Raw genomic sequence first — 22,998 nt, forward strand, 5'->3', positions numbered from 1 at the left:
CTCAAAATAGCAATTTCATCTGGGAATAATTTCTGATACGACTTTATCTTTGACTTTATATTTGGAGTAGTTATGGACATCCATGGATTTTACACGATGAGATCATTACATAATCGAAAGGTGGTGAAACCAGAATTTCCATCAATAAGGTCACTGCCACAACTATTTACACACGAAGCGTGTGGATGTCGGCTGACATATATACTCGTAATATGCGGCGACTATCTTAGTCCTCAAGAGTGGCAATGTATCTGTGATCAACTTCAGTTAAGAATCTCTGTTCTACATGGAGGTATGGGGGTTTGAAGGTGGTAGAACCCTTTGTGGTTCGACTCCGGCGGCACCACCACCACTCCTATTTCTTCCTAATAACAGCAGTGTTAGGCGCTGCTGTGTTCCGTTTTGAAGGGTGTGGTAAGGGAGACAGACTTTTGCGAGGCGTTCCAGCTTAGTCCTCAGGGGTAGCGGCGAGTCTGTGGCCGACCTCAGGTAGGAATATCTAATCCTATCTGGGGTTGATTACAGGTGTACATGGGCGGCAGTAGCCACTTACCATCAGGTGGACTGCATGCTCGTCTGCTACTCCTATATTATAAAAAGGTACTTACAGATGACCTTGGGCAGCAATAAAGCTTCACCGTCATCTGGACTGCCTGCTCTTTTGCTACTTCAGTCTTATAAAAATCTGTGTTAATACATAAAAATAGCTCGCCGCGACCGAGACCGCTCAATGTAATACTGGTCAACACGGAAAAACTCCAGTAATGCAGACCAAATGCAATGAGCTGCGAATCTAGACCAGTTGGAACAATGATTCGCAGTCTCCGATCGCCCTGCATAGCCATTGACACAGATTGCTAATGTACGTTTCTTACTCAACATATTAATATTTCTTCGTATAGAAACCAGGGAAATTAAACATGCCCCATGTTTACCGTTACATTGCATAAATATTGATTTGATTTTCTCTTTTACAAATAGTCTTTAGCTGTTTAGTAATCGTCGTAAAAGTGCTTCTGATTGTATTATTGACACGGTGAAATTTATAGCTAAACAGTTAGTGGACATGTCATGTTGGTTAATTCTTAATTTCTATGGTTCTGTGTAACTTGCGTATGACGCGACATTGTGCGATAGATAGCCACTTGATGTGTCCCCTGTTGTGATGGTTGCATACTTTTTTATTTCAATTCAACTTTAGGTTCCCTATGTTTTTTATTGACACAAAATAAAACTAATATCAAAACAAATCTTACAACAGCAGTTCCATCTACTGAGTATATTTTGGTTATAGTTGGAAATTCGACATCCTAAATAGAGCCTTCATATCGCTTTAATCCATGATTCTAAAGATCATTTAGAAATTGACTTCATAACGCACTGAAAAAATAATTAAGCTTACTTACGTTTTCTCGCGTCAACCAGAATCCAACATAACACAAAGCGGGAACAAACCTGCAAAGAAAAAAATATTAACAATAAGTTACAATAAAAACCATAATATTAAACAACTCATTAAATTAGTTATTACCATCATATTAAGCTAGAATAAGCAACTCTATAAAAATAACAAAGAACAATTTTATCTAAACGATAATTTAAAATCTTGTCCGTCGTTCCCTTATCTCGTTTCAGAGGCTGTTAAACAAAGCGGTGTATAATTTAATTTAACTCTAGAACTGGAATCTAGCTCGCTTGTGATGTAGATAATAACTGCGTAAATAGAACACAAAAATGTGTCAAGAAGCTTAATACGCATGTAGCGTTTGGAACGCGCGGTTATCGCTCCAACATTTATTGTGATAGTCAATGGACTTACTGAGCTTGTTCACTTATAATCACAAATCCCTATTCTAAAAGAAGACTCTACCGAAGCAGTAAGATGCAAAAGAGTTATGTTAACGGTGAGGAAGAACATTAACTTGATAGGTATAATGATTATTATTATTTTACATTTAGCGGAAAAGTAGGAATTTGAGCATTTCACTGACAAAAAATATTGTTTACATCTTGAAGGCAATGAAGGTTGCGTACATATATAGGTACGGACGTAATTGGCCTTTTAATATTATACAGAAACTCCATGGAAAATTCTACAATAGTTTTGGAATTAATCATACTATTAGAGTTAAAATCCCACTTTAAATAATAGTACGTTTCTTGATAAGACGAAACATAACAATTATATTTTCACGACTCATACGGGTTGCTTCATTAGAATGTAATTACAATTACCAGCATCACAGCACGTGGTCCGATAGTGGGCAATAACTACAGAACCCAAGCAGAGAGAACAACTTAATTTTGTTATTAGGTGATAGCATTAAAATATCCAATATAGTAAAAGTAAAAAGATTTCGCAACAATTAATTTAATACATATGCGTAGCCAGGAGAGGTTACTAAAAATAAATCTTCGTATAAGTATAACCTTCGCAACCTTTGAAATAAATCGCGAAATAAAACAGTTTACGTTGAAATAGGGAAAAGTTATTACTTGTATTTTTTCGACCAAAGTCCTAAAGAAAAAAATCCTGGCGTAGACTGTGATTTAAGCGTTTACTTGTCGGTTTTTAGTTATATATGATTTAGCCTATTCCCACAACGCACTGACGGAAATGGGACAACATTCCAGACCCCATTAAACTTGGTGTTACAATGTTGTGACATTTAAGTTTTTATCGCGACAGTCGGCCAACAAACACACGTCTTTGAAATCACGTCTGTCGTGATTGTATCCTGTGATATAATTTTCTCGGATATAAGACACTACAATTATAAAGAAATCTATATACAATGTTTTCAAGATCACTTGAATGAACGTTCTGATTAGGTATTTTTTCAATAGTTAATTAAAGAACATCGTTAGCGTGACCAAATTAATTATCTGTAAGTTTACTTAAATATCAACTTTACACGACGATGTGAATCATTACAATAGCACTGACTCATATTTACAAGGCGAAAAGACCATTAACATAAACCAGAAAGAGGAAGAGGCCAAAAAAAGCACCTTGAGGAACACCGGCACAGCGGCCGGAACTAGAATGGTAAGATTTATAGTATTCACGCCTCCAATATATTTAAAATGGCATGGTAACATTTTATATTTAAACACTATTTCGTAATCGAAAGCCTGTAGAAAGTCTGCGTGCATAGACATTTATTAGTAAAACAAACGATTTGTAATGTGTAGGCGGAAAAGAAAGCCAGTAGTTAATTCAGCAGTAAAAGAGCTGAGCTTTTCCAAACCATTAAATAACAAACGGCAAAGGTAACCGTAAACATGACGCGCAAACAACCGCGTAATATTGTTATTGACCGTTGACAGATCGGACAATGTATGCAAGAGCTTTCACTATTGCTAGCGACTGCCATTCATGGATCGACTGAAATGACGTTTAGATTATTAAACATAAAAACCGCGATGAAAAGGCCTGCTTTGTCTTTGAGAAAGACTGTGAAAAAATGTACACATTCTTTAAAATTAAAATCTTATGTTATGTACATAATGAATAATATGATACAATTCCTTTCAGTTCTAATGAAAACCTGATCTCACATTGTGGTGAGTATGTTGCGGTCTAAGATGGACAACGTTGGCAGTGCTTCCGTGTATTCATTTTACTTCTGACTTTAGAATAAATATGATACGTTATATGATTTTATTATGTAATATTTACTCTGAGTTTCTGGCACATTTGACAAAGATAGTCACTCGACGCATTTTAAATGAAAGACCATTGAATGGCAGCTTTAAGTGTAATGGAGTGCAAATACTAGCCCAAATATTATCAGCGGGGCATCAGAGGTCACGACGCTTCGTAACTTAGACTGAAAGATAAGACAAGAAATCGATGTGGCATTTTATTTGCGAATACAATAGGAGCTACTATGGAGGATAATCTTGACATATCGATAGAGTCAATTCGCATACATCTTAAAATATTGGTAGATGTTACGTCATAAACCTTAAAGTTGGGAGAATTCGACCTTTCACCCGGCGAAAGTGAGGCTTGAGGGCGATAATTGAACATGTTGACATTTGTAATTGCCGGAAATGATTGATGATGAATATGAATTCGTTACGGAGGCCTACCAAACGTGCGTGTGGGACTGTTATGTATGTATGTAGACAGGTTTGACTCATTACAGCACCGGTTAGCCCAGGAAAAAGATAAGATTTTAAAGATCACGTCCGGTCAAGATTTAGATGGGAATTAAATGGAAAATTATGCATATATAAATAGCGGGTAATTACATAAGTATTATGAATTATTGCAGATAAATATTGCTTCTTCTTTATGAGCATAATTTGCGTCTGCTGTTATACTATTACACCTTGCAAGCTAAAACAGTGCGAATGAAATCTTTGGCTTCGAAAACTACTAGTAGTACTGACCTCAGGATCATTGGAATCTACCTTAGTCACTTGAGTTATCAAATTCGCATTAACATGAACAAAATATAAAATACCAGAATTTTTATAATGGTAACAATCACCCACAACTAATAATATATTCTTCCATACCTTATAACCAAACCATACAAATTAGTCAGCCAAAATTGTCTCATTTCCATAAATTATTCCCCGATTACAGTCACCAAAATTATTTAAATTGCTTTCCGAGCTTTCAATTCAAAGAAAATAATTCGGATCGTGCTTCATTTCAAGGAATGCAGGAAACTGTAAATCTTATTTCTGCCAATCCGTTTCCCGCAACGAGGCAAAGCGGAGTCGCGTGCAAAATCTATTCATTCAATAAAGGCTAAGGAGTGCAACCGCTGACCACCATCATTACACTGCTGTACCGTTGGCCGATTCAATTTACTTATTAATAGGGCTGCCGTCCACAGATTGTTAACCTTTTTGTTGTGGTCGGCATGTTAGACCCTTCAAGTCTATCGTTCTATAGAAGCTATAATACTAAATAACAGTCATCATCCTATTAATCAGATTAATCTTTTCCTGTTCCACTCCTGGACATAGTCTTTTCTCAATGTATGCCACAATATTCGGTCCTTCGCTGCTCTCCAGCCATTATCACTAGGGTACTAGAGCTCGTGTGTTGCTTCGTAATCTCTATTTGTAAACGCGTCTGCTCTCCACCTGCCGTCTTCCACGGTTCTACTACACATGTGACGAGCCAATTCAACTTGCCGATTTTTAGCAGTGTCAGCTACATTAATTCTTCAAATATCCCCATTACCACATTATCCTGCAATATTGCTCGTCGTTTTATTGCTCGCTGAGCTACTTTTAACATGTTGACTATTACTTGTCAGAATCTATGTTTTTATTTCTCGTATTGCCAGTTAAACAAGACTCTACATAGCAAATTATTTGTTACATATAAAAGATGTTACTTATTTAACAGTGCAATTATTGTGTTATTCCTAGTAATGTAATCTTTAGTACCATCTACAAAGGTCAATTCACACGCTAATACAGTTTTATTGTTACAATACCAACCCTATCTATAACCTAGGGCTGCTGTAAAATCAATCGACTTACAGTTATAATATTTCAATCCGCCGTAAATTATCTGGCCAGCATTTAATAGTATAGCTATCGTTTCTTGTGTATAAACGGAATCTTTCAATTTCTGCTGTACGGTCGGTTATCGGTAAAACCGCTATAAGCTCTTTGTTACTAGTTATAATTCCAACTTAAATATAAACTTAAAAGGGGTAACACTTAAAATTAACAAGAGTGTGGTTAAGCTTAATTGTAACTTAATTTTTAATCCTTCACGATATTTAACGAAAGATAAGAACGATAAGAATATAAAACAAATGCTTACGGTAAAATTGTTAAGGGCTCTATGGAGGAGTAATAGGAGACTGTATTAAAAAGAAAAAACATAGCAAAATGCTATTTAGGTACAAATAATGTTTATCCCCTGCTTTCTATTGCAAGTGGTGGTGCTCGAATCCCGGGCAGTGGCTCCAGGATTTTTATAGAATCATCCTCCTCTTCAGAATCTATGTCTTCAATCCCACCTCAACTCTAAACTTGGTGAAACTATAAACGGTCACTGCGGCGACATTATCCCTCCCGTCACACGACGCTGATTACCAAAAAGCGCGTTCATTTGACGCGTTTTAGTTATCACACTTACAAATAACACCCACTAATATTATTTCCAATTTAATGAGACGCACAGCCCTAACCCCGTCTTAGGGGACAATCCCTCCAATTACGATTGCGCAACCGTACCCCGTAACACCCACGCGTGACTCGCACCGGCCGGTATCGCCATCTGATGCACATCCACGGTCACCCACATGGAGCTTCACTGCTCTATGAGTTTATATTGACCACCGATAATTTTAATGAGCTGTCCTATATGAAATCTTTGAATAGCCTGTTTCCTTGTGTTGTCAAGTTGGACTAGGGTAGCCAATTTTGGCGAAGCGACTGATTTAAATTGGAATTAATGACTATATGAAGGGATTGTTCTAAAGATGCTAGAATTTTTTTTCTTATTGATTGACAACAGTGTTAATTTTTTTTGTACTAAGTTAGTCTTGTTGCAAAACGCCCATGAACGCAGTGACGAATTAACACCAAGGTGTTGGGTGCGGCTCATCTACTTCTATATAATAAAACCGAGACGATCTGACATATTTGGATAATTTAAAATTTAAATCGCGATTTACATAGTTGTGAAACAATCTAATTAGAAATGTATACATCGGAAAGTATACATTATGTCAAAATAGAACTATCATAAATCCAAAATTTGGTGTCATTAACATCGGTATCGATCGATTTACATCCCACAAGGTAACAAGATGGTATTTAGATTAAAATAATGCAATACATCACCAGAACTTGGCTTACGCTGTGCACTGGAGGTCAATCACCAAAGCAAACAAGTTACGAAATTGTTCGTTAATTGAAGAAGGCAATCATAACTCTGCATGACCAAGGTGAGGCGGCGGTCGATTTGAATTCGTGGGAGATTTGTTTCAGGCGTGGTGCAAAGTGCGAAAGGACGGCGGGTCACATGTGTAGGACATACGTAGGTTGAAAGGACATTTCTCGAATCACTCATACATATAATTATATATGCTATAAAATTAGTTAACGGGGAAAATTAATTAGCCGATTCAGTATTTCTTGTCTATGGTACTGTAGTGTGGAGCTAAGGCATCACTACAGTACGTCACTACAGTACGTACGTAGTAGAGTCAAAAATACCTCGTTTGCCTAAATATCTTATTTATTCTTTTTTAATCTTACAGAAATGTAAAGGCACAAAGGCGGACTTAATGCTACGAGTATATAGCATTCTTTGCCTTATGTATGTACTAATTCGTATCAACAGATAGTAGTAAGTAGTAAGAACATAAATGACCACATAAACCATAAGATTGCGTGGTCTGAAGTAGCACTAATTAATTATGGAACAAACCACTGCGAATCACAAATAACGCTTTAAAGAATTTAAATAAAAATATTTTCATTTAATTTGAAGTTCATCGAACCTTACAACCTGTTAACTGATTTATCAATTAACTGTACACATGTAGCAATGAGTTACGAAACTTAGTTTATATATGACCAACTTTCTCGAAACGAATCCATTTAAGGTCGGTCATATGAGTGCAAGGTCGTTTACAGTGTGAACATAACATAGTTATGATAAACAGGTTTAGTCGAAGTGATCATCTAGATTTTGATCCAATCCCTTACCAAATATCTCTAGTGGTTTTGGCCCCTCTTCTTAAGTAAACCTAACGTCCGAAATAAATATTCGTTCTTCAATCATAGATCGTAAGCAATCGGCGATTTTTGCGATTCTACAACTGATCTTTATCTAATTAAAACCAAAATCAATAAAGCAGCAGTCCAAACTTCTGACTGTGGACAATAAAATCAGTAAAGCAATACTCCAGGGTAATTACCATGGACAAGGAGATTTAGGAAGAAATGACACCCAATCTTCCGCAGCTAAAAGGCAACGACAGAAGGGCTTTATTTTTTTAAATAATATATGAGTAGCAGACGAGCATGCAGTCCACATGACGGTAAGTGGCTACTGCCGCCCATGGACATCTGCAATCAACCTTAGATAGGAGTATATATTCCTACCTGAGGTCGGCTTCAGATGCGCCGCTACCCCTGAGGACTAAGCTGGAACGCCTCGGAAAAGTATGTCTACCTTACCACACCCTTCAAAGCAGGACACAGCAGCAGTTAACACTGCTGTTATGAGGCAGAAATAGGTGTGGCAGTGGTGCAGCCAGAGTCGAACCACGGAGGGGTCTACCACCTTCAGTCTTCAAAATCCGTTATTCCCGCTACACCTCACACCTTGTACCACCACATACACTTTACGCAACCGCACGCGATACTATTACGTTCCTCGGGCACAAAGCCGAGATTTGCTATTGAAACCGCTTGCCTTACTGTTACTGAGTACAGTTCACCGTGCGATACTTCGCCCTATTGTTTATGAGTATTCGGACAATCTGGTAAACGTTGCAATATCCTATCGTAATAACGCTATCCTCCGCTCCCTTGCAAGGTTGTACTTCGTTAGCTTTAGCATATTTTATGGCAAACGCTTTTATAGATCCGGACTTAAAAACCTATGCTGCCTGTCACAGGGTTTTATCTCTTGAGCCGTAATCGATAAACAATTGACATTTTTACAGAATATTACTATAGCCGCTATAACAACTAACAGGGTTAGGCGTATTAGTTTTAATAACGTATTAGATTTGTTCTTATTCTGATGAAAGCGGTATGACAGATATAATGTTTGCTTCTAAATTTGCAATTTATTTCAGCTGATTTGTAATCGATGTACGCAGTACTGCGATCATATTAAATAATGAAGTAAACATGAAACATTACATGAAATGCATGCCTCTTTACTGCTTCCATACACTACATTACGTAGTTGCTGGATAAAGAGAAGATTATTCCTATAAAATTCTCTATTATTCCTAGCTGTCAAAATAGTCAAATTGGTCCAGTCGCTTCCAAATGCGCTCAACGACATGCACTCGGTAGTGAATATTAACTAATTTTGCCTCCCACAATTAAAATTTTGTTACTTTAGGTTATTTTTACTAAGTAGTGTATATAAGAGCACCAGTTAGATGTGAACTCAAAATATGACAGTTACTCGTATATTGAAAAATCACACAACCCCAAAACAATAACATTTGTTTAATCTTGCTCATCTTTTACCGGCGATTGTAACCCGTAATTTCCTTTTTAATTAATATTCGATCTATCAATAAGTTAGCAATCAAACGTGTAGATATGTGGCCGGCGCACGCGCCGACAATTAGCCCGGTTCATTACGTGAGCGTTAGAAAGGCGGCATTGTGAGCTGCTCCCACGGTTTTCTAATGCCGAGTTTTGTGTAGCTCGTGTGTCGTTAGCCTTCGTTTTATAGAATTTTTATAGTAATTAAGGGGCCGGATAAGATAGAACACTTAACAACTGTTCAAACGCCTATGTTCAGCTCAACCATAGTAGGTTGAGCTGTTTTCATTTTATAAGTTACTTTATGATGAATTTCTTTGTGAAAAAGTCCATAAACTTTTTATAAACTGAGCTTATTTCAACTTTACAATTTTATTGTTTAAATAATCAAACGATTTTTTTCTACATAATCTAAACTATATCAAATTTATTGCCTGTATTTTTTGATAATTTATGTTTATAAAGAATGCTTCTGTTAATAACAGCAGAGATAAATGACAAAAAATTCTTCTATTCCACAGCAAACATCTAAGGGTAGGTAAAACCACAATCTATACCAAATGCTATTAAAATGGTTCACAAATTACGTTTTACGTTTTAGATTTTGCAATAAATCCAGGTTAAAACATTGTTCTACTTACAACACCCTGCAATGTTCGATCGTTTGGATTAGAATATTTTATCTTTTGTTTTAAACGGCCTCGGATCAATCTTGATAATCAAAGTTCTGAAGTTTACGAAGTAGAGTGCAGTAGTTCGCACTTGACTCCGCGGTTCAAGACGCTAGGTACGAGCACTCTCGTTACGAAACACGAGTTTGATACTAATTGGGCATACTGTTTTGTAACGTACGATACGATGCATTGTTTATTTGCAAAATTAAAAAAAGCATAAATAGTAAAATCCTTGTTTTAGTTAAGCGCACTAAGGTTGAAAAAAATATTTTATGTTTAAAAAGAAAACTTTTTTTTTAACTATAACTAAAAAAATCCAAATTTATACAAATATACCTCGCAAGGTAATGATTAATTAGAATAATAATTAAATCATCAAACCATAATAATTATGAACATATTTCATTACTTTTCAAATTATAATTAACTAAAGGCTGACATTGTGCAAATACTGACATGCCAAAATAATTAGAAATTGGCAAAATAAATACTGCGGTTGTGATTGCAAAACTTACAAAACTATCAAATCGAGTGTATAGTTGTATACAACAAATGACAACATTGGACGTGATCATTCGAGCATAAACTGCCTACGTTTTGTGTTACACCATTATTGGTTTTATTTTAACCCCATTTTATAAGAAGCATAACTATATTACGTTAATGTATACTGTATATGTCAATTTTAGTATTGCAAATGGTTTTTCGTATGTATGTTGCATTCAAGGCAAATCTTGCAGCCCAAACGGCTTGACGGTTTTTAATATATAAGGTGTAGCTGGGTCCTTCTTCTACATTATAAGATTGATGCCTATGTCATTTTTCTAAGCCGTCAGCTTAAAAAAACAGCTTTTGTATTTGCCCATAAAATTATACTATATCTATTACCTAAATAGTAGTCTTACGCGCGTGGTTTGACACGAAGTTATATATTAAATTTACTCTTTCCTTCCTTTTCCTGTAAAAACTACAAATTTAAAGACACCTTATCGTACATCATTATAAAACCACTGACCGATTAAAACTAAAACAAACAGTACTACATAAAACTGTAACCAATAAAAGTAGTCACCAGTATCAAATGAGACTGCCGTAACAGGAGTAGTCCGCGGCCTTAATCGCTCGCTTGTGATACAAACAATAACGGATCGATCCGATCATTCATTTCAACTGTGTAATTTTGACGAGTCGACGACCTCCTGTCGCGATTGTCTTATGGCGGGCCGATGACAAGCGTTTTAGTATTAAAGGTGGTGGAACTCCGCATGGTACGGCTACTGAAGTGTAAATACCACTGATTTCTGAATTATTCTATCTGGTCGGGTCTTGAAATCTCTCCAATTTACATCTACAAACATTCAACGTGTCGTGTCAGACAAATTCATTTCACAATATTTTGAGAGGCACGGCTAGTGTCTGTTCGGTCACGTTACGATAGATATAAATATTTTTACAGATTGTATTTGAATGTTATGATTTTATTTTGCCATAGATACACACTGATACACACACAAACACGCGCGTATGTCATGTATCTCTGATGTCTGTATGCACTATAAGCCGTCCGAAGTAATATTACATGTAAGGTCTGAAATGAGGCAATATTCATTAAAATTTCATTAGAATAGGTACAGAGTAGTATTATTATAGTGGTAAAACTCCTAGGGTTGGTTATGTAGATGAACTTCTACAACCAAGGGTTTGTAGTAAGTAGTAGCCGACAATCAGATGATTGTAAGTGGCTACCTTCAGCATCCAAACGGTAGTGTCGATATAATCGTTATTTTCTTACAATAGATATCAACGGGTTCTAGATGAATGACATAAGGACAAACATAGGTAGATCTGTTAAATGTTATAGATATTATGTACCTTCAGTAATTTATATATACTTTATAGCAACCCTATATATACTTAATCTACATTTATCCTTTCATCATGAAACATGAAATCTGAGAAGATAAAATTAAAATTATTTTATTTAAACCGCTAAGGAATACCGTCACATTGAGGAGTAAAACATCGACTCCTAAAGTATAACCATACCTTACCTACGTACTGAAACTAAAACGCGATCAGTTGTGAATGGCGCGAATGCAACGCGGCGCCGGCGCATCGCGAAATGAGGCCACTGTCAAGTATCGTTGCTAAATGTGCACTTTCCGTTAGATATACTGCTTCGAACACACTTACTGTGTGTGCTGATGATTTATTAGTCAGAAGATATAATTAGAGTTTCGTAGAACAAGCACATAGCCCTTCTTCTGGGCATAGGTCTCCTCTCAGATCAAGAGGGATTCAGGAGACAGTCTACCGTTCTGGAGCAGGCAAGCACGAATTAGTTGACTACACACACCCAAAATATGTCACAAAGACCGTATCGTCACTGGAAAGGCCAAAAGTCTAACACGCAAAGTGACCCCTTTGACCACGACCGCTCTGACATGAACACATAATGCCTAAACGCTTAAAAAGAAGAACACAAGTGTGTTCTTCCTCCTTATAGAGAATTTTTTTAAGAACTGTGGAGGAAACCTTCCTCATGATGTTTTCCTTCGCCGTTTGAGCCAGTGACAATTTATAATAAGCACAGACTCGTAATTTGAAGAATTGCGTGCTTCGATTTCGAGCCAGAGTATCTAACCACACGACTATTACAGTCCACCGCATTGTAAGACACTGTCACCCATAAAAATTACAATCAACCTCATATAACATTGCAGTGTTACGGAGTTTGCTTTGGTCGACCATAGCAAACTCATAGCAAGCATAGTAATAAATTGTTAGTGGTTTACGTACATATTGGTTTTTTAATCACCTGATTCGACTTTTAATTTTTCTTTTAACCTGAGAGTTGCAATTTTTAGCGATTAACAATCTCAGTACCATACCATGAGATTGTTCGAAGAAAAGACGCAAATGATCTAAAATTACAATTCAAACATTTCCATTATCTTTTACGTCAGCAGCTTTACAAACATCGCTATCTATGTGACTCTCAAACACAGCTACCATCTATCAATGTTCATATATCGCAACACAACAAAAAGCGATTAAATTACAGGCAACAAGAGCATTCACACGTTACACATTCGTCTGCCGTCTGTCGCACGGAGCCTGACGCAACGGCACGGTGGTGAGTGGTGCTGATCCGTTATTGGATCACGCTTAACCATCATGGTAAGGTGTCTCTTGTATACATTATGATGTATATAGTAGGTTAGTAGGTAATACTTAAGCATCTTTACGCTTATAGCCATCACATCTTATGGGGTTATCTATGGTAATAATGGTATCACCCTATTTCCAGTATAGAAATAGCAAGCGAACATACAGTCCACCTGACGGTAAGTGTAATCAATCCCTGTTAAGATTTGATGCCTGAGGTCGTCCAAATATGCGCCGCTAACCCTGAGGTCTACGCTGAAGTTCCTCAACAAACATACCGAGGTATTTCAGCTTAGACCTTAGACCATAGAAGTCAAGTCGAATTACGAAGGGTTCCACTTTCATAGCACTAGCTTTTCTTTTCTGTTTTCTTCTAGCTCCTACATAATATTTACCTATGATTTCATTTGAGGCTAATCCGATTTTTGACTCTCCAGAATCTATTTTTAATATTTTACAAATTAGTACAGTAAAAATATTCTAAATTAACCTAAACCTGAACTTTTATATACATTTAGTATATCATACTAGAGTATAAGTTACTAGAGTATATATAATATATTTAATATTTTGAATTTTGATTTTTCAACGTGCGAATAAATAGGCATTTGTTTCGAAAACGCAGTTGCAATTATTTATTTCATTACTCTGCAAATGTCTGAACAGCAACCTATAAAGATAAAACTTCTCTTATGTCTACTTACACATGTACGCTAGCTATAAAAAATATCTCTGCTAATTCCGTGACCTACATCGCTGCGAACGTGTTGAAATGACTAGTTAAAACATTAGTCTTTGTATCAAGCACTGTACGAGTATGTGACGCATTACTGTCATTTGTCTTAACACTGATTTAGTAACCGAAGTTTGTGTTTTTATTTAAGTATCAGAATTGCAGTCCATGTCCAAGATAATAATAATAAGCGGCAGTGCCCGCTTATAGACATGTGTAATCGACATCTAATTAAAATATAAAAAAATAATTGTTTTTGTATATATCGGAGTAGCAGACGAGCATGCATTCCACTTGATGATAAGTGGTTATTGCTGCCCATGGACAACTGTAATCAACCACAGATAGGAATAGGAAGTTCTACCTGAGGTCGGCCACAGATGCGCCGCTACCTCTCAGAACTAAGCTGGAACGCCTCGGAAAAGTATGTCTCTTAAGCGAGACAAAATTCTACCAAAGGTATGTTCAGTAGTTTGTAAATTGGCATCCTACGCGGGAGTTCGTAGTTCAAAATTATAAAAAAATGAAGCCTTTAACTTTGTCTGTCGAGGGTTGAAGACAGATGTCTATAGGAGCGACCCCTTTCTATTAAGTACAACGCATGCTCGTGTGGTAATTTCAACATTTTAAAACAAATCTGCTACGAAATACCACCAAGCCGACATTATAAGTACTAGTGGCAGCTAATCACACATTAATTAGACATACACACACGGCTCAATAAGTATCGCAATACGTTGCGTCAGATTGGAAGGGAATGGGAAACTGCGGATAATAACACGCATAACCCTATTGGGTAACGTACATTATGTTGGTTCACGTTATCTGTCGGTGTATGTATCGTGTATAACATAATCATGCAAGATTCATGACATATACCTGTTTAAAGACTAGAAGGAGCACTTAGGTTTCTTAGAACGTTATATTTTGGGATAAAAAAAATGGTTGCCTGTAAAGTCGGTTTTACGGGCGAAGATTTTACGTGACAACGTCTTTTTCTCGGTAGAATATTTATTGATATGAATATAATTAAATTGCACAATAGGAACAAGGAATTGAATGAAAATAAGAATTGCACAAATTTTAACTATAGAAATATATTTTGTTTAGTCTCTAGTGCTGCGCGCGCGGCAGACCGATCATAGTTGAGTGGGAGAGAGACGCAAGGCATTCGGCGGGCCTCTCTCTCGTTCGGTGACTCATCGTAACGTTACCGGGCGTTACACTTTTTCATAAGTGACTCCCAGCCGCAACCTAATTTAAGACGTTGTCACGTCAAAACTATGCCCCTGTGAAATATCGATATGAAATAAAATGTGATTGTATAGACCTTATGGGGCACTAAATTAATTTCGGTACAAAGTTTTCTTTACGTCGAAATAGTATCAAAATAATTCCAATTGCTTCAACTATTTATATACTGACGTCAAAAGACAGGGAAAAATGTAAACGATCATACGGACGTACAAAAAGACAAAGATTATTAAAACAGGTTTTTAAACTTTCGCAACGTATTGTAGAAGTTGGTACTTAATATAGTTCTGAACTAAGAAGAATCTACCAATTAGCACTGGGCAAAGCAGACTATAGCCCTCTCATTCTGAGAGGAGACCCATACCCAGCAGTGGGACAGTAATGGAGAAAAAGTCAGTTTATGGTTTCGGTCGAAATCACACACAACCATATTTTATTTATATGTATGTATTGATACGTTTAGCTGTAATTAACGGCACATATCCGCAATCTCACATATTCTCGACGTGGCACAAATCCACGCGCCTGCGTAATAAGAAAAAATAATGAATTGTTCTTATGTTCATATAAAAACCGGCATTTGTAAAGAAACGTTCTAGCGTGCGAATATGATTGGTATGTGCGTTTGATTGACCGAGCTACTCGAGCAAATACTGGCTAACTAGGTTTTGCCGATTTTCTAAAAAAATATTTTGTTTTTTGTTTTTAATTTTAAAGCTTAACAATCTAATTTGTAATCTTTTGAAATCTGTGAAGTGTCTTAGACATACGACAAGTACCATACAATAGTAACAAAGAGAGGGGTCTGAGATTCAAATCTCAGGCACCTCTGATTTTCAAAGTTATGTGCGTATTACAAATTAATTATCACTTGCTAAACGGTGAAGGAAAACATCGTGAGGAAACCTGCATACCTGAGAGATTTATAAAAAAAAAATCTCAAAGGTATGTGAAGTCTACCAATACGCACTTGGTCAGCGCGGTGGACTATGGCCTAATCCTTCTCATTGCGAAAGGAGACCCGTGCCCAGCAGTGGGACAGTAATGGGTTGATGATGATGATGATGATATTTTGTGTGTCAAATCGCAATGATCAGAGGGTCATGCGAAAAACGCCATAAAGTGTCACGTTTCACTTGACGAATATAACCTTTAGTACTTTTACTATCCCTGCGCTGGCCCTCACGGCGTAAGGGAGCGTCCCCCGGGTGGCGGATGGGGGAGTGGTCGACAGTACGGATTATCCAGCTGATCGGCCCGTTGACCAAAGTAGGGTGTGGTCCTCCAGCAATATGGGGGTTGTGCGGCGGGTTAACACCCCGTCCACGTAAAAAAATTCTGTTACGAAACTGATACGAGAAATAAAACGATCCGATCCCAAAACCAACGACCTTCGGCATGGATTAAAGGAACTCCGATTAGCATCATGGAATGTACAAAGTTTATTCAGACCAGGAGCAATGCAACAGGTATACAAGGAACTCCAAAGATACAATATTATTATAGCCGCGTTACAAGAAGTGAGATGGCCGGGACAGGGTGAGTGCAATATTGACAACAACGCGGTACTCTTCTATAATGGCAGTGACGTCGGACACCACACTTGTGGAACAGGTTTTATAGTCCAAAAAGCGTTTGCAGGTCATGTCATAAAATTCTATGGCATAACAGATAGGATTTCAGTTTTACGTGTGAGAAGCCAGTTTACCAATATTACCATTATAAACGCTTACGCTCCTACTGACGGGTCAGACGACGACATAAAGGACACTTTCTACGCGGACTTAGAATTAGTATATGACCAGGCCCCCGAATATGATATCAAAATCGTGCTCGGTGATTTTAACGCTAAGATAGGTAAAGAAGAAATTTTCTTTCCTACCATCGGGAGACATAGCAAACATGACCAGAGCACAGATAATGGAGTAAGATTAATCAGTTTCGGAACATCAAAGTCCTTGGTGATAAAAAGCACAATGTTTCCACACAAAGAAATTCACAAAGGAACATGGATATCACCAGATGGACGGACCATAAACCAAATAGATCATGTTCTGGTAGACGCGAGGCACAAAAGTGTCATTGAAGATGTAAGAACTTATCGGGGAGCAGATTGTGACAGCGATCATTACTTACTCGGAATTAAAATTAAAGCTAAAATCAAGATTACTAGAAGTAAGCGTGGAAATAACGAAGACTTAATAGACACAGAAGCGCTAAAGAGCGAGAATCTAAGAAATGAATTTCAACTTGAATTAAGTAACCGATTTCAAAATTTGGACTTAGAAGAAGATGTAAATAAGGCCTGGAAGAAGATAAAGGATGTCACTAAGTCTGTTGCATTGCAAGTATGTGGAAAAAGAAAGAGAAAGAAACGACGAAAATGGTGGACAGAGGAGTGTGAAAAAGCTGTCTCACTGAAAAGGAAGTACAGAATACTAGCTACACAAGATAACGCCTGGAAGGAAAGATATCTCGCCGCGAAGAGGGACGCCAGGGTACAGATAAGACGTGCGAAAAGAGAATATCTAGAGAGCATAGTGAAAGGAATGGAAGTATTAATACGGGAAAATAACTGCAGAAAGTTTTATCAAGAGATAAGGACAGCTAGAAAGGGATACCAGCCTACCACGCAATTCCTGGAAGATAACGAAGGCAACTTTATAATAGAAAAGGAGCAGCGAAAGAAGATCTGGCGAGAATACTTTCAAGAACTTCTCAACTGTCGCTCAACAGATGAACTCGTCACGATCGATATCCATGAAGAAGAAAACAACGAAGAAGTGAAACCACCAGACCGAGAAGACGTGAAAAGGGCGATAATGAGGCTAAAGAACAACAAGTCCCCTGGAGCCGACAACATACCAGGAGAAATCTGGAAATATGGAGGTGATGCCATACACGAACAGCTCTATAGTTTAATTTTGAATATCTGGCATACAGAACAGCAACCAGACGAATGGAATGTTGGCGTGATCTGCCCCATACAGAAAAAAGGATGCAGGAAAAAATGTACTAATTACAGAGGGATTGCACTGCTTCCCACCGCTTACAAAATACTATCCTATGTGCTATTGGATAGACTGGAACCATACGCGGAACAGATTCTGGGCGATTACCAGTGTGGTTTCAGAAGGAACCGTAGCACCATAGATCAAATCTTTTTGATTAAGCAATTGATGGAAAAACGGTGGGAGTATGCTCAAAGCTTACATGCTCTTTTCATAGATTTCACCAAGGCCTATGATTGTATAGATAGGAATCAGCTGTATAGGATACTTGCCGTTTTTAAAATACCAAAGAAATTGATCAATCTGGTAAAGGCAGCCACAAGAATTAGCTTAATGCATGTCAAGGTAGACGGGGAACTAACTGACCAATTTGCAGTGGTAACTGGCCTTAAGCAGGGGGATGCCCTGTCGCCGGTGCTATTCAACCTAGTACTAGAATATATCATCCGCAACTTATTAATGATGAAATATGGGATTAATCTAGGTGGAGAGCACAAAGTGACTGGGTATGCTGATGATATAGCAATTCTTGGGCAAACAGAGCGGGAAATCCAAGCAGCAGCCGAAACTCTAGAGCGAGAGGCTAAAAAGGTTGGGCTCCGAATAAACAAGAACAAGACTGAGTACCTTCATATGAAACGGTATAAAAACACACGAGAGAGTCGGAAGAATCTTACCGCTGGAGGATCCACTTACAAAGGAGCAAGCAAATTTAAATACCTTGGATGCACCATCACAGACACACACTCAAGGGAAGAAATTGATTCAAGGATACAAAATGCCCTTAAGTGTAGTGCTGCACTCCATAAAGTCTTGGCGTCCAAGCTTCTCAGCAGGAAAACCAAGATCCAAATATATAAAACGGTTATTCGTCCGGTCTTGACATATGGCTGCGAAACTTGGACACTTACGCAGAAAGAAGAGAATAAGCTCCTAAGAGCAGAGAGGAAGATACTCAGAGTTATTCTTGGCCCAACAAGAGGAGAGGATGGCCGTTGGAGAAAACGTAAGAATCGCGAGATAAAACATCTGGTCTCCGAGCCTAACGTCATAGGAGAAACGAAATCAAGTAGGCTCCGATGGCTCGGACACGTAGAGAGAATGTGAGAAGATCGAGCCCCGAAGCGCGCATACCTAGGTGTTCCTGACGGGCGAAGACCAGTTGGACGGCCTAAATACCGCTGGAAAGATGAAGCAGTCAGGGACCTCAGGGAGCTAGAACAACACAACTGGCAAGAAATTGCACAGGATCGGGAGAAATGGCGACTTCTCGTATCGGAGGCCAAGACTCACTTCGGGTCAGCGAGCCACCGGAGTAAGTAAGTAAGTAAGTAAGTACTTTTACTATCCCTACAGGGTCATACGGTTGCATTCCATTTTAATAGGTTATCTTAGTATCTGGATATCATAGCATAGCATATCTGGATTCAGCATAATTATGCTAAATAAATATTTATATTATGTCATAAATTCAACACAATAACAATTGGAGGTTTTTTGAAAAAATAGGGCTAAAAATAAAAGTAAAGCAGCTCACAGGCGCATAGGACAATTCCATGGAACAAAATATTTGAACATACATATCATATATCATACATATCAGAACATGGAACAAATTTGCATAAGTGTTAAATACAGCGGAAAACTATGTCTCCCTTATCACACTATACTAATAAACAAAACTTTACTACAATTTCATAAAAGTAATCCACTTAACATACAGTTATTCACAGTCACCTGTTAATAGTGTAACGTAAACCCGGTGCCATACAATTAGCCGCGTTATTTGGTTAAATACGGACATTAGCCCACTATCCGTGTGTGAACAGGTGTGTAACGTATTTAAGCTAAAACTCCGTTCAAATCGGCTTGGATTCCAGTAAGCGGAACGAGGTGTCAATAGGATTTTTATGAAGCAAACGAGACTGCATGGTGTCTACTATCTACTTCATTGTAAGTGACCACTCCTGGGCCATGGACGTCTGTATCGACCCCGGGTGGTCAGGTCAAAGTCTTCCATATGTTCTATATCTACACTACGAAAAATGACGGAAGTTTTAATGAGGATGGACTAATAAGATATATCTTTTATTTTCTGCGTTAACTATACTTAACTCAGAAAAGAAAACTAATGAATGCCCTTATATTGTCCAACTTCCCATAGGATTCGAACGAGATGAAGAAGAATGCTTAACTTCAGCTGCATGGTCGTTTAGTTTCTCCTTTACGATAAAATGTATTGTATTAATACAATAGGTATCAGCTGCAAACATTGGATGAGTCATAAGAAGTAAATAAAATTCTCAATAACAAGATAATTCACCAATATAAATATTGGCTGAGGTATAAATTAATGAAATTTTTTCATACAACAAATCGACTTAAACACGCAGTAAATAAAGTTAAATTTTGTTACATATTTTAAAATGTGTCAACAAAGATTTCAATGAAAATACAATTTGGATTGAAATAATACAAATGAGGTCTGAGTTGTACGAGTAAAAGATTACAAAAACTTTTAAACAAAATTGTATTCAAGGAAAATAAAAGACATGATAGAAGCTTGGTGAAGGTGACCCTAGAGGTTTAGGCATTCAACGTGTCCTGTCAGACAAAATCATATTGTTCCATACAAATGTATGAAATCTTCTGCGACCGCGCGGACTTAGACGTAGTAAAATAATATGACTATGTGACACGATACGTTCAATGTCTGAAGAAGTAAATGGGGCTCTCTGCGAATACATAAATGGTTACTAGAATTCATTCAAAAGCACGTTTATTGTAACTATCCTATGAAAAACCTGTCAATTTCAGATGCCGCTTACGAGAATTTATAGAGTATGGTCCAGGAAACAGCTGCCTTATATGTTTTATTCTTCCACCCAAATTATTTTAAACTGAGGATCCGTATATTATAATGAATAGCTAAGCTAGTGAATTCTAAGGTATCATGAGATTAGAGATTTCATGTGTAGACACACTTAAGACCTTAATTATAATGAAATTTTTAAGACAAGGTGAATCGCTAATTTATTTTTCTCAACAAGAGTTCTTACGTATTTCTCTTTACCTTGCTTTTAAGACATACTGGCATAGTAACTTTGCTCATAATAATGTATTTATGAAATCAAGATAAATCTGTAGATAAACATTATTTCATGCCGCTACTAAAATAATGAGTAGGTATCTAGTAATGAGAACATATTACGCCATTTTCAGGCTAAAGTTCATTGACCTAGATAGGTTCTTACAGGTTCATCAACATTAAAGGTTTAATTTGAAAGGATTGTAATTATGGACACTATAACCATTGATGGCATTGTGGTATTTTGAGTCTCCTACGCTGAGGGCCCATGGTTCAAAGCCATGTAATTTTTTTAAGTAATAGAAATTAGTGTCCACATGCTTACATGCTCACATGCTTAAAAGGTTAAGGAAACTTATATGCCTGAGAATTATTTATAAAAATGTTGTAAAATATATGTGAAGTCTATAAATCTGTACTTGATCAGCATGGTGGACTGTGGTCTAACAAGCTTTAGCATACTTTACCCACAGTAATGCGCAACGCATACCCTATTTTCAAGTAGACAAATAAGGTAATTACATGCCTGATTATCTATTCTGGAAAATATGATCAATGATGTGCCACAGTGAGCAGAGTGGCCTAAACATGAGCCTCTCAAGCTTATCCGGGGATCGAAGCCCAGACTTCTAAACCTTAAGGTTATATGCATGAGAAATAAGTTACCAGTTGATTTAGCGGTGAAGGATAACAATGCGAACTAACCTAAATGCCTGAAAGTTCTCAATATAATATTCTCACTGGCGTGTGAAGCTTACCCATCATATTTGGCCAACATATAATAATATGTAAGATATATTTTTCAATCTATGCGGCCCAGGCCTAGTCGTAGAATATTAATATATGATAATGTATAATCAAAAAATAATTAGTTTCATTTACATGTTTACACCTAAAAACTAGAACAGTGTGAAACTTTCTCGGTAAGAGATAGGTACATATATTTAAAACGGTGTTAACTAAGTTTGTTCGTATATTAAATACCCTATTTACTTATTATACAAAATGTTTTTTTGCTGACAGTAATAAAAATCATATTATTTTTTCACGAAGGTAGATTCATTTTATTTTTGTTTACTTGCATAAAGATGCGAAAGTGCTTAATTAACATTTTACAGATGTATACCAAAAATAAACGAATTCAACTGGCGGAAACAAACAAGATTGCGAGCAAGTTAAGCGATATCTTGCGAATGTTGCGATTTCTAACTCGATCAAACTGTTAAAGACATAACCGTGAAAACTGTTAATAGATCAATCACAAATATTCACCTGTGCTTCAATCCGGTTGTCCAGTGCACAGAGGGAACAATATGTCACAGCACAACAGAGCAACAGTTCACAACACAGACACGTAAGGTTTCTCCACGTCGCAACACAACAGCGGTACACTAAACGTGCGCACGCGTCGCTCTCCCGAGCCGTTATGTCGGATCGAACGCTGCTGCGAAAGCGGCCAATGGAGTGGCGCAAAGACTAAACAAATGCAGACTGTGCATATCTAATAAATATATGTTAAGTACTTCTAAACACATAGCTTATATTAATTGTACTTACTTATAGTCATAGTAGTGTTCTGACATGTTTTATATTATATATAGAATTTACGAATTTATGCGCATTTGTTACGATTTATTTATTAAAACATTTTATTAAACCAATTAGTACCGGAATTTATATTTCAACTTAATTGTCGTTGAAAACGATTAACGTTTTTTTAGTCACTTATCACTTTTGCCATACTAAACTTTAAATTTCGTATAAATTTAAATTATTGAAGTTAGAACATGGATACTTAACATATTCGTTTCAAATCTGATTTAATCAACTTGCAGCTCTGCG

At 37.1% G+C, this 22,998-nt stretch overlaps 2 protein-coding genes across 3 annotated transcripts in view; one reads left to right on the forward strand and one right to left on the reverse strand.

Moving 5' to 3' along the window:
* LOC140756150 (uncharacterized) overlaps window positions 1-22,579 on the reverse strand; it is a 152,181-nt gene extending 129,602 nt beyond the window's left edge. For both annotated transcript variants that reach the window (XM_073091591.1, XM_073091598.1), the window contains exons 1-2: window positions 22,429-22,579; window positions 1,407-1,455 (exon numbers count right to left, since the gene is read on the reverse strand). The gene's annotated coding sequence lies outside the window, so the exon portion shown is untranslated. The remainder of the gene's footprint in view (window positions 1-1,406; window positions 1,456-22,428) is intronic.
* Window positions 16,518-18,202, forward strand: LOC140748538 (uncharacterized). The gene is made up of 3 exons (XM_073081355.1): window positions 16,518-16,596; window positions 16,810-18,069; window positions 18,162-18,202. The coding sequence occupies exons 1-3, from the start codon at window positions 16,518-16,520 to the stop codon at window positions 18,200-18,202; spliced, it is 1,380 nt and encodes a 459-aa protein (XP_072937456.1).
* Window positions 22,580-22,998: the final 419 nt, after the last annotated feature.

This window comes from Epargyreus clarus, unplaced genomic scaffold (genome assembly GCF_041222505.1).
Source record: "Epargyreus clarus isolate Ecla_fem2 unplaced genomic scaffold, WU_Ecla_fem_2.2 ptg000003l, whole genome shotgun sequence".
In the NCBI taxonomy this organism is placed as follows: domain Eukaryota; kingdom Metazoa; phylum Arthropoda; class Insecta; order Lepidoptera; family Hesperiidae; genus Epargyreus; species Epargyreus clarus.